This window comes from Salvelinus sp. IW2-2015, linkage group LG8, assembly GCF_002910315.2.
Source record: "Salvelinus sp. IW2-2015 linkage group LG8, ASM291031v2, whole genome shotgun sequence".
In the NCBI taxonomy this organism is placed as follows: Eukaryota; Metazoa; Chordata; class Actinopteri; order Salmoniformes; family Salmonidae; genus Salvelinus; species Salvelinus sp. IW2-2015.
In genome coordinates this window covers 33,149,675-33,165,081 of record NC_036848.1, presented here as the reverse complement: position 1 = coordinate 33,165,081, position 15,407 = coordinate 33,149,675, and the positions used below count along the sequence as shown (strand labels likewise).

At 42.8% G+C, this 15,407-nt stretch overlaps 1 protein-coding gene across 4 annotated transcripts in view; it reads right to left on the bottom strand.

The window, feature by feature from the left end:
* LOC111967755 (kinesin-like protein KIF20B) overlaps positions 1 to 15,400 on the bottom strand; it is a 28,640-nt gene extending 13,240 nt beyond the window's left edge. For 3 of the 4 annotated variants that reach the window (XM_023993084.3, XM_023993087.3, XM_023993088.3), the window contains exons 1-15: positions 15,297 to 15,400; positions 14,966 to 15,080; positions 14,688 to 14,777; positions 14,266 to 14,403; positions 14,008 to 14,146; positions 13,623 to 13,807; positions 13,461 to 13,515; positions 13,125 to 13,334; positions 12,844 to 13,027; positions 12,608 to 12,754; positions 12,336 to 12,498; positions 11,955 to 12,239; positions 7,843 to 7,982; positions 7,618 to 7,747; positions 5,918 to 6,122 (exon numbers count right to left, since the gene is read on the bottom strand). In XM_023993084.3, coding sequence (XP_023848852.1) covers positions 5,918 to 6,122; positions 7,618 to 7,747; positions 7,843 to 7,982; positions 11,955 to 12,239; positions 12,336 to 12,498; positions 12,608 to 12,754; positions 12,844 to 13,027; positions 13,125 to 13,334; positions 13,461 to 13,515; positions 13,623 to 13,807; positions 14,008 to 14,146; positions 14,266 to 14,403; positions 14,688 to 14,777; positions 14,966 to 15,080; positions 15,297 to 15,352 — 2,242 coding nt within the window. In that variant the 5' untranslated portion in view covers positions 15,353 to 15,400. Of the gene's footprint in view, positions 1 to 5,917; positions 6,123 to 7,617; positions 7,748 to 7,842; positions 7,983 to 11,954; positions 12,240 to 12,335; positions 12,499 to 12,607; positions 12,755 to 12,843; positions 13,028 to 13,124; positions 13,335 to 13,460; positions 13,516 to 13,622; positions 13,808 to 14,007; positions 14,147 to 14,265; positions 14,404 to 14,687; positions 14,778 to 14,965; positions 15,081 to 15,178; positions 15,270 to 15,296 lie in introns of those variants that run through there. The other variant, XM_023993085.3, reaches the window with a different exon arrangement.
* Between the last annotated feature and the right edge of the window lie 7 nt (positions 15,401 to 15,407).

The window sequence follows — 15,407 nt, the reverse complement described above, 5'->3', positions numbered from 1 at the left end:
CACCCAATGTGGTACGGACCTGCTATTTTTTTATACTTTAGAACCGTAACCCCAATCAGAAGCTAGCCAGATAACTAGCTACTAGCTAGTAGTCAGTTAGCCACTGCTGCGGTCTTCACCCTCAACTCGGACACAGCCAGCTTCAATACCGGCCATACCTCCAGTCTGCAAGCCCGATATCAACCCAGAGCATATAGGACTGCTTTTTCCTACCACATCACCGGATTCCTGACGCAAGCTCTGGACAATTACACCGTATCATCACAGCTAGCTAGCTGCAACCGAGTGGCTACTACTGGCTAACACCTCTGTCCCGAAGCAAGCACCAGTTAGCCTTGAGCTAGCCTCGAGCTAGGCCCATCTGCCGGCTACCGAAGAGGTCTACCAGCGAATTCTTGGGCTACAATACCTCTTTTGCCAATTGGACTGGACCTTTTTTTTAGTTATTTTTTTTTTATATATATTTTTTTTTTGCTGACACAGACCCTGCCAATCCATCACAACTGGTCTAAATCAGCTACAAGCTAATTTAGCCATTTTTTTGCCGCTGCTAGTAGCTTTTACCTTCTGCACAGACACCAGCCCTGTTATTAGCCTGGATATTACTCACCAATTTACCAGCACAGACTGTCTCTCGACAACAACGCCGGATTCCTGCCGTAATCCTGAGCCACTACTTCTGATCCTCACAGCTAGTGCAGCTAGCGCAGCTAGCGCCACTGCCACGAAGCTAGCACCAGTTAGCAAACACAATTCTACAATTCACAACCTCTCTTTCGCCATCCGGCTTGGATTCTCTGTCGACACGACCACGTCTGAGCAGACCCCCTCCGTCTGAGCAGACCACCCCCGGGCTACTAACTTTAAACGCCGCGTGCTAGCTTAGTGGAGGCCTCCCTGCCATCTACGGCTGCCCCTGGACACTATGATCACTTGGCTACATAGCTGATGCATGCTTGACTGTCCATTAATTCACGGTACTCCATTCTGTTTATTTGTGTTTTATCTGTCGGCTCTGTGCTTTAACTCAGGATCTGTGTGTATTAATCCGACCCTCTCTGCCTAGTCGTCGCCATTTACCTGTTGTTGCTGTGTTAGACTAGCACCCGTTATTGCTGCTGTTATCTTACCTTTGTTTTAGCTAGCTCTCCCAATCAAGACCTGCAATCACTTTATGCCTTATTGTATGTCTCTCTCAAATATCAATATGCCTTGCATACTGTTGTTCAGGCTAGTTATCATTATCATTGTTTTGGTTTGCAATGGACCCTGTAGTTCCACTCTCCGTACCTCTGATACCTCCTTTGTCCCACCCCCCACACATGCGGTGACCTCACCCATTGAGACCAGCATGTCCAGAGATACAACCTCTCTATCATCACCCAGTGCCTGGGCTTGCCTCCGCTGTACCCGCGCCCCACCATACCCCTGTCTGCACATTATGCCCAGAATCTATTCTACCACGCCCATAAATCTGCTCCTTTTATTCTTTGTCCCCAACGCTCTAGGCGACCAGTTTTATAGCCTTTAGCCGCACCCTCATCCTACTACTCCTCTGTTCCTCGGGTGATGTGAGGTAAACCCAGCCTGCATGTCCCAGTCACCTCATTTGTTGACTTCTGTGATCGAAAAAGCCTTGCCTCATGCATGTCAACATCAGAACCTCCTCCCTAAGTTTGCCTTACTCACCGCTTTAGCACACTCTGCCAACCTGATGTCCTTGCCGTGTCCGAATCCTGCTTAGGAAGCCACCAAAAATTCTGAGATTTCCATACCCAACTATAACACTTTCCGTCAAGATAGAACTGCCAAAGAGGAGTTGCAATCTACTGCAGAGATAGCCTGCAAAGTTCTGTCATACTTTCAGTTACTATGCCCAAACAGTTCGAACTTCTAATTTTAAAAATTAATCTCTCCAGAATAAGTCTCTCACTGTTTCCGCCTGCTACCGACCCCCTCAGCTCCCAGCTGTGCCCTGGACACCATCTTGATTGATCGCTCCCCATCTAGCTTCAGATTTTGTTCTGTTAGGTGACCTAAACTGTGAGTAGCTTAACACCCCGCAGTCCTACAATCCAGCTTATGCCTCAATCTCACACAAATCATCAAGGAACCCACCAGGTACAACCCTAAATCCGTAAACATGGGCACCCTAATAGACATTATCCTGACAACCTCCTCCAAATACACCTCTGCTGTCTTCAATCAAGATCTCAGCGATCACTGCCTCATTGCCTGTATCCGCCACGGGTCCGCGTCAAACACCACCCTCATCACTGTCAAACGCTCCCTAAAACACTTCTGCGAGCAGGCCTTTCTAATCGACCTGGCCCGGGTACCCTGAAGGATATTGACCTCATCCCGTCAGTAGATGCCTGGTCATTCTTTAAATGTTACTTCCTCACCATATTAGACAAGCATGCTCCGTTAAAAAATGCAGAACAAGAACAGATATAGCCCTTGGTTCACTCAGACCTGACTACCCTCGACCAGCACAAAAACATCCTGTGGCGAACTCAATAAGCATCGAAGAGCCCCCGCGATATGCAACTGTTCAGGGAAGTCAGGAACCAATACACGCAGTCAGTCAGGAAAGCAAAGGCCAGCTTTTTCAAGCAGAAATTTGCATCCTGTAGCTCTAAACTCCAAAAAGTTCTGGGATACTGTAAAGTCCATGGAGAACAAAAAGCACTCCTCCCAGCTGGCCACTCACTGAGGCTAGTAACACGGTCACCACCGATAAATCCGTGATAATCGAAGACTTCAACAAGCATTTCTCAATGGCTGCCATGCCTTCCTCCTGGCGACTCCAACCTTGCCAACAGCCCCGCCCCCCCCCCCGTTACTCCCAAGCCTCCCCAGCTTCTCCTTTACCCAAATCCAGATAGCAGATGTCTGAAAGAGCTGGAAAACCTGGACCCATACAAATCAGCTGGGCTTGACAATCTGGACCCCCTATTTCTGAAACGTGTCGCCGCCATTGTCGCACCCCTATCACCAGCCTGTTCAACCTCTCCTTCGTATCATCTGAGATCCCCAAGGATTGGAAAGCTGCCGCGGTCATCCCCTCTTCAAAGGGGAGACACCCTGGACCCAAACTGTTACAGACCTATATCCATCCTGCCCTGCCTATCTAAGGTCTTCGAAAGCCAAGTCAACAAACAGATCACTGACCATCTCGAATCCCACCGTACCTTCTCCCTGTGCAATCCGGTTTCCGAGCCGGTCACGTGCACCTCAACCACGCTCAAGGTACTAAACGATATCATAACCGCCATCGATAAAAGACATTACTGTGCAGCCGTCTTCATCGACCTGGCCAAGGCTTTCGACTCTGTCAATCACCATATTCTTATCGGCAGACTCAGTAGCCTCGGTTTTTCTAATGACTGCCTTGCCTGGTTCACCAACTACTTTGCAGACAGAGTTCAGTGTGTCAAATCGGAGGGCATGTTGTCCGGTCCTCTGGCAGTCTCTATGGGGTACCACAGGTTCAATTCTCGGCCGACTCTTTTCTCTGTATACATCAATATGATTGCTCTTGCTGCGGCGATTCCCTGATCCACCTCTACGCAGACGACACCATTCTATATACTTCCGCCCTTCCTTGACACTGTGCTATCTAACCTCCAAACGAGCTTCAATGCCAACAACACTCCTTCCGTGCCTCCAACTGCTCTTAAACGCTAGTAAAACCAAATGCATGCTTTTCAACCGTTCGCTGCCTGCACCCGCACGCCCGACTAGCATCACCACCTGGACGTTCCGACCTAGAATATGTGGACATCTATAAGTACCTAGGTGTCTGGCTAGACTGCAAACTCTCCTTCCAGACTCATATCAAACATCTCCAATCCAAAATCAAATCAAGAATCGGCTTTCTATTCCGCAACAAAGCCTCCTTCACTCACGCCGCCAAACTTACCCTAGTAAAACTGACTATCCTACCATCCTCGACTTCGGCGATGTCATCTACAAAATAGCTTCCAATACTCTACTCAGCAAACTGATGCAGTATCACAGTGCCATTCGTTTTGTTACTAAAGCACCTTATACGACCCACCACTCGACCTGTAGCCCTAGTCGGCTGGCCCTCGCTACATGTTCGTCGTCAGACCCACTGGCTCCAGGTCATCTACAAGGCTATGCTAGTAAAGTGCCCCTTATCTCAGTTCACTGTCACGATGCTACACCCACCGCAACACGCGCTCCAGCAGTGTATCTCACTGATCATCCCTAAACCAAAACCTCATTTGGACGCCTTTCCTTCCAGTTCTCTGCTGCCTGCGACTGGAACGAATTGCAAAAATCTCTGAAGTTGGAGACTTTTATCTCCCTCAACAACTTTAAAAATCTGCTATCCGAGCAGCTAACCGATCGCTGCAGCTGTACATAGTCCATCTGTAAACTACCCACCAATTTACCTACCTCACCCCCCATACTGCTTTTATTTTATTTTACTTTTTGTCTTTTTGCACACCAGTATCTCTTCTTGCACATGATCATCTGATGATATCACTCCAGTTAATCTGCTAAATTGTAATTATTCGATTATTGCCTACCTCATTCCTTTTGCACACATTGTATATAGATTCTCTTTTTTTTCTACCATGTTATTGACTTGTTTATTATTGTTTACTCCATGTGTAACTCTGTGTTGTCTGTTCACACTGCTATGCTTTATCTTGCCAGTCGCAGTTGCAAATGAGAACTTGTCTCAACTAGCCTACCTGGTTAAATAAAGGTGAAATAAAATAAAAAATAAAATAAAAAAATTGGCCTCCGTTAATCTTTGCCTCGATCCTGACTTGTCTCCCAGTCCCTGAAAAACATACCCACAGCATGATGCTGCCACCACCATGCTTCACCATATGGATGGTACCAGGTTTCCTCCAGATGTGACACTTTACATTCAGGCCAAAGAGTTCAATCTTGGTTTCATCAGACTAGAGTCTTAAGGTGTCTTGGCAAACTCCAAGCGGGCTGTCATGTGCCTTTTACTGAGGAGTGGCTTCTGTCTGGCCACTCTACCATAAAGGCCTGATTTGTGGAGTGCTGCAGAGAAGGTTGTCCATCTGGAAGGTTCTCCCATCTCCACAGAGGAACTCCAGAGCTCTGTCAGAGTGACCATCGGGTTTTTGGTCACCTCCCTGAACAAGGCCCTTCTCCCCCGATAGCCCAGTTTTGCCAGACAGCCAGCTCTAGGAAGAGTCTTGGTGGTTCCAAACTACTTCCATTGAAGAATGATGGAGGCCACGGTGTTCTTGGTACCCTTCCCCAGATCTGTGCCTCGACACAATCCTGTCTTGGAGATCTACGGACAATTCCTTCGACCTCATGGCTTGGTTTTTGCTCTGACAACTGTGGGACCTTCTGTAGACAGGTGTGTGCCTCATGTCCAAACAATTGAATTTACCACAGGTGGACTCCAATCAAGTTGTAGAAACATCTCAAGGATGATCAATGGAAACAGGATGCACCTGATCTCAATTTCAAGTCTCATAGCAAAGGGTCTGAATACTATTGTAAATAAGGTATCTATTTTTTTAATACATTTGCWAAAATTTCTAAACCTGATTTCAGTTTGTCATTATGGGATATTGTGTGGGTCTGAATACTTTCCGAAGGCACGCTACTTCCCCAGTCAGACCTCTGTCCAGTATGAAGGAAGCATGCTAGCAGATACCCATAGACTTCCAGTCATTGCACTAAGGCTAGTTAGCATTGGCTTACGAAACTACCTCCAATTCCTTCATACTGGACACATAGGCATAAAAATGGTATCTATGACTTCATCTGACTCTGGGGATGTAGATAAAGGGCCTCATTGCCAAAATCCCAAAGCATCCCTTTAAGCTAAATCCTGAATATTTATCAGACATGGACAAATCACAGTTGAGACACACTATACACACACCATTTGTTTTGAGGTTGAGTTGCTGCTGGGTCTTGAGGAGCTCCTCTGATAAGTCATCCACTTGCTTCCTCAGGCTGACTTCAGTGCCAGGAGACTCAGGCAGGTCCACCAAACAGGTCTGTGCAGCCTGCGCATCCCTCCTAATTCTAGCCAGGTCGTCTCGCATTGCGTCAATGATCCCCTCCAAGAGCTCTACCTTATCCTCCTGCGACGGAAAACAAAGATATCAGAACTCAACTCATTAAATAAGGACAGGTAAGGATGTTAGTGGTGAAGTTGTATTATCTGCATGATCTGATATTATAACCTGTGTCATGACGCTAGCCATTTCAGTGAATTGGCTAGGAGAGATGTGAACAACCCCCCCCTAAGCTCCTGTTAAGGGGGGGCAGTTATGACTTTACAATCACGTCGTAAATTTCTTGCAGAGAATCTTGTCTCCCTGACCATGGCGTAAAGGAGAGAGAGGGTCACAGTAGAACAAATTCTACTACATCCCAGAATTTGAGAACTGACCAATATTCCTATTTTGGAGAACGTGTAAACGGTCAGTGGAGAAGCCAGCTATGACCCGGTCCGGTTTGTTTCATGTTTGTGACCTCATGAAAGACAATACAGCCACATTAATCTAACTCTGTTTATACAGGTTCCTCAGTTATGAGGCTTGCATCTAATTCTTGTATAAAATTAATGAGTAAAGATTAAACTATTTGCGAAATTATGTAATGTCATGTTAACCTTTAAAATTAGAGAATTGGCTTCCCATGTAAAGTTAAACTAACTCAGTAGCCACGCCCAAGTGAATAGACATTGGTTGGAAAAGAGCCAACCCCTTTTACACTCTTGAATAAAAGCCTCCGCGACGAAAAGTCAACTCAGTTCCAAGTACTCACGTTTAAAAGGTCTTACTATAATTTCAACTCCACAGACCAGGAAACRTGAGCTTGCTAGTATGCGCAAATCTAGTACGAGAACACTGACCGACGTAGAAGCATCTCCAGAGTGAGATGAACCTCTCAGACCACGTGAACCTCTCACACGACAACCCGGAAGATTCTACAAAGGACAATGGCAACACTGACTGGGCAAACCAGAGCCTCACATCACCAGCTCAACTATCGAAGCAAGCTTCACGTAAATACAATGCATTGCTTTTCCGAATGAGCGATCGTTAGTGGCATATGGATTTGTGAAAATAGCTTCCCAGGTCCGATAGAGACCCATGTTCCTTAGTCTTCCTTCCAAAACCCCCTCTTCTCTCTGAATCAATCGTGTTATAACCAAACTGTTTTTGTTTAGTCCACTAATAACTGTATGTTATTATGGATTGTATATTCTGTAATTGTTTAATTAGTTAGTAAATAAATTGAGCCAATTTGGGTATGGATGATTCATAAGTAAAGGCTGGGTTCGTGGAGATAACCAAGAATTTTACGAGGATGAGACTGATGGAAGTTAATAATAATAATTCATTAATAGAAGACTAATTGATCAGATATTAAAATATCTGAAGTGTCAGTCGGAAAATTATGACTCTGTAAACCAACATTTCCCGTGGTACCCTGACTTCCTGGTTAATTAAATTAACATGATTAGTTTAATCACGTAATAATAATTACAGAGAATGGATTTGATAAAATAAGTCTTCACATTTAATGATAAGTCAGAGACATGACACCTGTGATGTGAATATGACTTACCTTTGTCATTTCCTCGTCACCAGTGACACTTGCACACTTGCTGACACTTTTGCTGACTAAATTCTTCAGGATCTCCAACCTCTTGTCCGCTCTGTCCTCGATGATCTCCCTCTCTTTTGCAAGACGCTCACTGCATGACAAAAACATTGTTCAGTCAATGCATCTACAGACAATGGCCAAGATTGACAGATCTTTCAAAGAGAGGGAAATGCGACGACTACTTACTTGTAGTCACTTTCCATTTTGGAGAATAGCTCCATGAACTCGATGGTGACCTCTTCACGGATATGAGACTCCAATGCCAATTTCTCAGCTTCCTCCTTCAGAAGTTTCTCCCTCAGTTCCTCCACCAGAGCAAACTGGCCCTAAAATACACAATCAAATCCATCTTTTGTATATGTACTTAAGGATCCCCATTAGCTGCTGCCAAGGCAGCAGCTACTCTTCCTGGGGTCAAGCAACATTAGGGCCAGTTATTTACAATCACAAAGTAAAATATTACATAACACGTTTCACAACATATTAATTGTATTCCCTCAGGCCACTAAACAACTACCACATCTCTACAATACCTTGGTGTGTCTCGTCACAGTCCCTGCTGTTCCATAAAAGTGTATTTTAATATTTTATCTGATTCTACTGCTTGCATCAGTTACCTAATGTGGAATAGAGTTCCATGTAGCCATGGCTCTACGTAGTACTGTGCGCCTCCCATAGTCTGTTCTTGACTTGGGGATTGTGAAGAGACCTCTGGTGGCATGTCTTGTGGGGTATGCATGGGTGTCAGAGCTGTGTGCTAGTTGTTTAAACAGACAGCTCGGTGCATTCAACATGTCAACACTTCTTACAAGTAATGAAGTCAATCTCTCCTCCACTTTGAGCCGTGAGAGATTTACATGCATATTAATGTTAGCTCTCCGTGTACATTTAAGTGCCAGCCGCGCTGCTCTGTTCTGAGCCTATTTTAATTTTCAGAGGCCCCTCTTTGTGGCACCTGACTGAACAGTAGTCCAGGTGCGACAAAACTAGGGCACGTAGGACCTGTCTAGTTGATAGGGTTTTTAAAAAAGGCAGAGGGGCGAGTTATTATTGACAGACTTCTACCCATCTTCGCTACTGTTGTATCAACATGTTCTGACCATGACAGTTTACAATCCAAGGTAACTCCAAGCAGTTTAGTCACGTCAACTTGCACATTATTTATTACAAGATTTAGTTGAGGTTTAGGGTTGAGATGCAGTGCCTTAGACCACTGCGCCACTCAGGAGCATCTGGTCAAACACAATTTTCTAAAAAAAAATGTACTACGGGTTGGTAAAAGGCTGATTGGTCGACTATTCGAGCCAGTAAAGGGGGCTTTACTATTCTTAGGTAGCAGAATGACTTTTGCTTCCCTCCAGGTCTGAGGGCACACACTTTCTAGTAGGCTTACATTGAGTTATACTTGGATGTGTAGGGCTAGTGTTTGTTGCTGGCATGTCATGTCTAAGTTTGCTAATCTTGCCAATAAAAAATATCAGTGGGTTATGTGATGAATGAGCCATCTGATTCAATGAATGATGGAGCTGAGTTTGCCTTTTTACCCTACATTTAATTTAAGGTGCTCCAAAGCTTTTTACTATCATTCATCTTTGTTTCATAGTATAGTTTCTTCTTTTTATTCAGTTTAAAATCACATGATTTCTCAATTTGCAGTACTTTGCTTTGCCAATCAGTTGTGCAGCCACACTCATTTGCCATTACTTTTGCCTCATCCCTCTCAACCACACACACATTTGATTCCTCTTCAATCTACAGGGATTTAACAGTTTTTAACAGTCCTTTTCTTAATGGGTATTAGTAACTGGAATAAGCTATTTCATAAATGTGTCAAGTGCAGCGTCTGGTTGCTCCTCTTTACACACCACAGACTCCAAAAATATTCTTTACATCAACAACATAGGACTCACTACAAAACGTATTGTATGACCTCATACTCTATTAGGCCCAGCATTTGGAATTTTGGTTTTCCTAGATATTGCTAGTATATTGTGATCACTACTGTACATCCGATGGATTTGGATGCTGCTTTAAAGCAAACTTTTGCAGCATTAGTAAAGATGTGATAATTCCTGTGCTGTTTAATTACCCTGGTAGGTTGACTGATAACCTGGTTCAGGTTGCAGGCACTGGTTAGATTTTGAAGCTGGGCAGCTTGAAAGCCAATCAATATTTAGGTCACCCAGAAAATACCACTTGATATCACATATTTCATACGTTATCCAGATTAGAGGTCGACTGATTAATTAGGGCCGATTTCAAGTTTTCATAACAATCGGTAATCTGCATTTTTGGACATCGATTATGGCCGATTACATTDCACTCCACGAGGAGACTGCGTGGCAGGCTGACTACCTGTTACACCAGTGCAGCAAGGAGCCAAGGTAAGTTGCTAGCTAGCATTAAACTTATCTTATAAAAAACATTCAATCTTAACATAGTCACTAGTTAACTACTCATGGTTGATGATATTACTAGTTTATGTAGCTTGTCCTGCGTTGCATAGAATTGATGCGGTGCCTGTTAATTTAKCATCGAACCACAGCCTACTTCACCAAACGGGTGATGATTTAACAAGCGCATTCGCGAAAAAAGCACTGTCGTTGCACCAATGTGTACCTAACCATAAACATCAATGCCTTTCTTAAAATCAATACACAAGTATATATTTTTAAACCTGCATATTTAGTTAATATTTCCTGCTAACATGTATTTATTTTAACTAGGGAAATTGTGTCACTTCTCTTGCGTTCTGTGCCAGCAGTCAGGGTATATGCAGCAGTTTGGGCCGCCTGGCTCGTTGCGAACTGTGTGAAGACCATTTCTTCCTAACAAAGACCAGAATTAAAATTTGCCAGAATTGTACATAATGACATAACATTGAAGGTTGTGCATTGTAACAGCAATATTTAGACTTAGGGATGGAACGGTTTCGTATTTCACTGAAAGAATAAACTTCTTGTTTTCGACCATATTAATGAACTAAGGCTCGTATTTCTGTGTGTTATATTATAATTAAGTCTATGATTTGATATTTGATAGAGCTGTCTGACTGAGCGGTGGTAGGCAGCAGCAKGCTCGTAAGCATTCATTCAAACAGCACTTTCCTGCATTTGCTAGCAGCTCTTCGCTGTGCTTCAAACATTGCGCTGTTTATGACTTCAAGCCTATCAACTCCCGAGATTAGGCTGGCAATACTATAGTGCCTATAAGAACATCCAATAGTCAAAGGTATATGAAATACAAAAATGGTAGAGAGAGAAATAGTCCTATAATAACCACAACCTAAAACTTCTTACCTGGGAATATTGAAGACTCATGTTAAAAGAACCACCATCTTTCATATGTTCGGAGCAAGGAACTTAAACATGAGATTTTTTTACATGGCAAATATTGCACTTTTACTTTCTTCTCCAACACTTTGTTTTTGCATTAGTTAAACCAAATTGAACATGTTTCATTATTTATTTGACACTAAATTGATTTTATTCATGTATTATATTAAGTTAAAATAAAAGTGTTCATTCAGTATTGTTGTAATTGTCATTATTACAAATATATTATATATATATATTATTTTTTTAAATAAATTGTATTATTATAAATCATCCGATTAATCGGTATCGGCTTTTTTTGGGGGTCCTGCAATAAATCRGTATCGGCGTTGAAAAATCATAATCGGTCGACCTCTAATCCAGATACTAACTGTTAGCACTAGATGGTCTATAGCAGCTTCCCGCAAGAATGGGCTTCAGGTGAGGCAGATGAACCTGTAGCCATTTTACTTCAACAGTATTTAACATGAGATCCTCTCTAAGCTTTACAGGAACGTGGTTCTGAATATAAAACAGCAACACCTCCAACATTGGCATTTCTGTATTGCCTGTAGATGTTATAACCATGTACTGCTACCACTATCAAAAGGTATCATCTAAGTGAGTTTCAGAGATAATCAGAATATGAATGTCATGTTACTAGCAAGTTATTGATTTCATGAACCTTGTTTCTTAAGCTACATAAATTAGGTTACTTACATTGTGTCTACCAACACTTCTGGGATAATGTAGATTTGCCGAAGCATTATGACAACTCAGCGACACAATGGTAGGAATTAATTGAGCTGAGCCATTGATAAGTCATTGTCTCAACGCAGCCTTATGTCGCTGTGAAAGGATCCAGGAACCCAAATTATTCAGGTGGATCCCATCCTCCTTATAAAAAGGAGGATTTTTCAAAGTCATGTAAAGTCAGTGAAAAAGAACCAGCATATCAACATACTGAATATGAACATAACCTACATTGAAGTCCTCAAGCACCGTCTTGTCCTCTTCTCCCGCCTCCAGAATGGTCTCCTCTGCCATGCTCTCATCGCAACTTTCCTCTTCTTCATAATCCTCCTCCTCCTCCTCCTCTTCATCCCCATCTTCCTGCACATCTTCTAGAGTTGTTTCCCAAGCCACCATGGAGCTCTCCCTCCTACTCCACAGGTTCTTGCAGCCAGCATTGTTGATGATGAGGGACACATCTCTGGCAGATCTCTTTGGAGCAATGGCAGGGACTGGTTTGATGTTGAGGACCACCACCTGAGAAGTCATAAAGAAATTAAATAAATGAGCAATTTGGCCACCTATATTACCAACCACAAGCTTACTTTTCCTTATAAAGCTCCACTGACTGACCTTTTGAGCGATGGCGGAGAACTTGAGGACGTTGAGCGTCTCGTCGTACATGGAGGCACACTGGTTGATGTTGACGATCATGCAGGCTTTCCCTCTACCACAGAAAAAGCCCTGGAGGTAGTGTGTGAGCTTGCTCTCTCTGAAGGGGACATGTTGTTGGAACCTGGACAATATTTACATAGGATAAAAGGAGCATTATATTGGTTTATTAGAAACAAACATGCAGTCAGTGTTTGTAAAAGACTAAATCTGTATACAGGTCAAATACTCACTTTGCTTGTTGGTTGAGCCTCAGAGCATTGATGCATTTGCCCAGAGTGAGCAATGAGGTGTTGATATTGCCAGCCTCTTTTAGCTGCACTCCTTTATTCTGAGTCTTTGCACATCTCTCAGATCCAGCCAGATCACACAAGGACAACCTTAAACATAACACGCAACTATGAATTAAAACACAAGACAATCTTGAGAAAAGCAGGAGGGAAAAAAATGTAATAACTTGGTCACTTACTCGCTAATTGTGTGGACTCTGGGTATACCAACATCTTCAATCCGCAAGATACGAATGGAAAATATGCTATGGCTTCTGCTTGAGACGTTGTTGAGCTTTGTGCAGGAGAAACTCTGGTTCTTCTTTCCTATCTTCAGGACTTTGTAAGCCTCCTTTGAATTATTTACTTGAACCCACTTTAAATCTACAAGAGAAACCATGTGTATGTGAATGTTCTGTATGAACTGAAATCCCATAGCTTCTAGGCTAATTCATCACATATTCAATCAAAGTGACATTACCTTTCACAAAGGCGTTTCCCTTGATGTCTTGGGACAGCCGAAGGACGGTTCTCCTATGTGAGCCATTAGGAATGGGCTCCAGCAGGTCGTAGATATTCTCGTTGTAGATTTCACAAAAGGAAACCCACACAGAGTATTTAGTGTGAGAGTCCACATCCAGACAGAAACTGTCTCCTTCCCCCTGATCACTGATGTCGCTCAAGGAGGAACCTGTCAAACAACAAATCTTACATTTACTTGTAACAATGAAAAATGTGTCACATATAGTATCAAGAAACTCATAAAATACATAGCTACTGTACTTTGCATACTCTAGGCCTGCAACAAGTTTCTTACCCTCCAGAATTGTTGACCTGCAAGTGGAGCTCATCGTGCTTTTCAGAAAATCACTCTGAAGAAAAGAAAGTGGGAAAGAAAGTAGGATGAGACTAATTTACATTTCATTAAGAAAGCAAAGCAGGGGGGAATTGTGCGAGAGGTTTTACTGTTAAACCTCACCTCCTTTGACAGTCTCATGAGGTTTCGCTTATTAGTAGACTCTTCATCCTGCTGGTCCTTTGTGAGCCTAGTGAAGTCTCTGCATCGATGTGGTTTGATGTTGTTCTGCGCATAGACCCTGCCCTCGATGCTGTTGAAGATCACGTTCAAAGACCTTGGAAGAATTCCACCATCACTCTCAGGGCCTGGAAGCAAAAATAGACAAAGTGTTAAAAAGGCATGAAGCCAAAAGTGTTTAACACTTTTGTGTTAACGTAATAACGTAATAATAACGTAATATATAACGTAATAACGTAGCAGTCACTTTTTTATTTATTGTGGTGAGCATCTGTTATGAAACCGAGAGGTCAAAGGGCAAATTGAAACATGCTAAAAGAATTCTGACCAAGGAATGTGAATGTCTTCCCGGCGTTGGTGACTCCATATGTGAAGACAATAGAATTCCCTCCTTCTAGAACATCTCTGACCAGACGTTTCACTGTGCCATCAAACATTTGCCTCTGTGTAGTGTCAGGGCCATATACCTGGAGGGGGGNGGGGGGGGGTTAAACAGTTTAGGAAAAATGGCCACACTCCACACACTTTTTTTGAAAAGCCAATCTTTACAAATAGCTACTAATTAAACAGCTGGAAAAGGCCTCACCTGAGAGAACTGAAATCTTTGGGTGGTCTGAGTGACTGGTTTGTCACCATCTGAGTGACTGGTTTGTCGTCTGGTTGATAAAGAGCTCCTAGGAGCCCTGAGTAAAACAGTGTCTGGTGGCTCCATGGACACACATTCCTGGATTTAAACAAAGGAAAAGGAGCACGTCAACAAATGCACTCTGATCAGCAAAGGACCACTGACTGACCATCCTGCCCCTTGCTACTGCAGGAAGTGTCTTGACACAGGTGCAATCCTATTGAGGATTTTCTAAGTCATATTCATCCAATCCAAGGGTACTTTTCATTGGTTGTAATAACTGGAAATAATAATGTGACGTTACAGTATATCAAGGTCCTTTTGCAGCAGATCAATCATGAGCCTTATCTCAGTGTACTACTGTAGGTGTCATGGGACAATACCTGAGATTCACCACTTTCATTCTCTACTGTGGTAAAGGGACGTATCCTGAGGTAGACCCGCAGATGCTCTTTCTCAAATAATAGACAATCCTGTAGGGAGAGATTAATATACAGAATTGCTTGGGGTATTGTGTTTTTTTATTTTTATTACGTAATTACCAAAAGGTTGCTAGCTATATAGATGATATTAAAACATCTGATAACATAAGCCCCTAGTTAGCTAACGTTAGCTTGTCGCATCAAGAAAAATTCCAATACTGTACAGTACAAAATCAAACCTGTGGCAGAGCAGATGCAATTGCAGAAAAATCAGCAAACAAGTCCTTTCTCAAATCCTCAACAACTATAGGCCCCACTCTCTCTGGTTTCTTGTCCAAACACGTATCCATCACTCTATAAAAAGAGACATTTCACATTGTTTATGATGAAGTCCTATACTATTTAGCTAGCCTACAATAAATTAGCCAAGGCAAGGCTAGCTGTTATGTTACCGTTGTGTCTTGCTGGAAAGAGAGAAGAGCAAACACGTTGGCACAGACAGAGTAAAAAAAGGTATGCATCTATCTTTCGTAATCTGATTAAAATCGATTAACTACTGTAATAACTCACGTTTGTGTGTTTTTATTCATGGACACATTGATGTAGCTAGCTACAGTCCTCTCCATTCGATTTTTGAACAAGTTGGTCGCGGTCTAATTTTCAAAATGGACCAATCAGAGA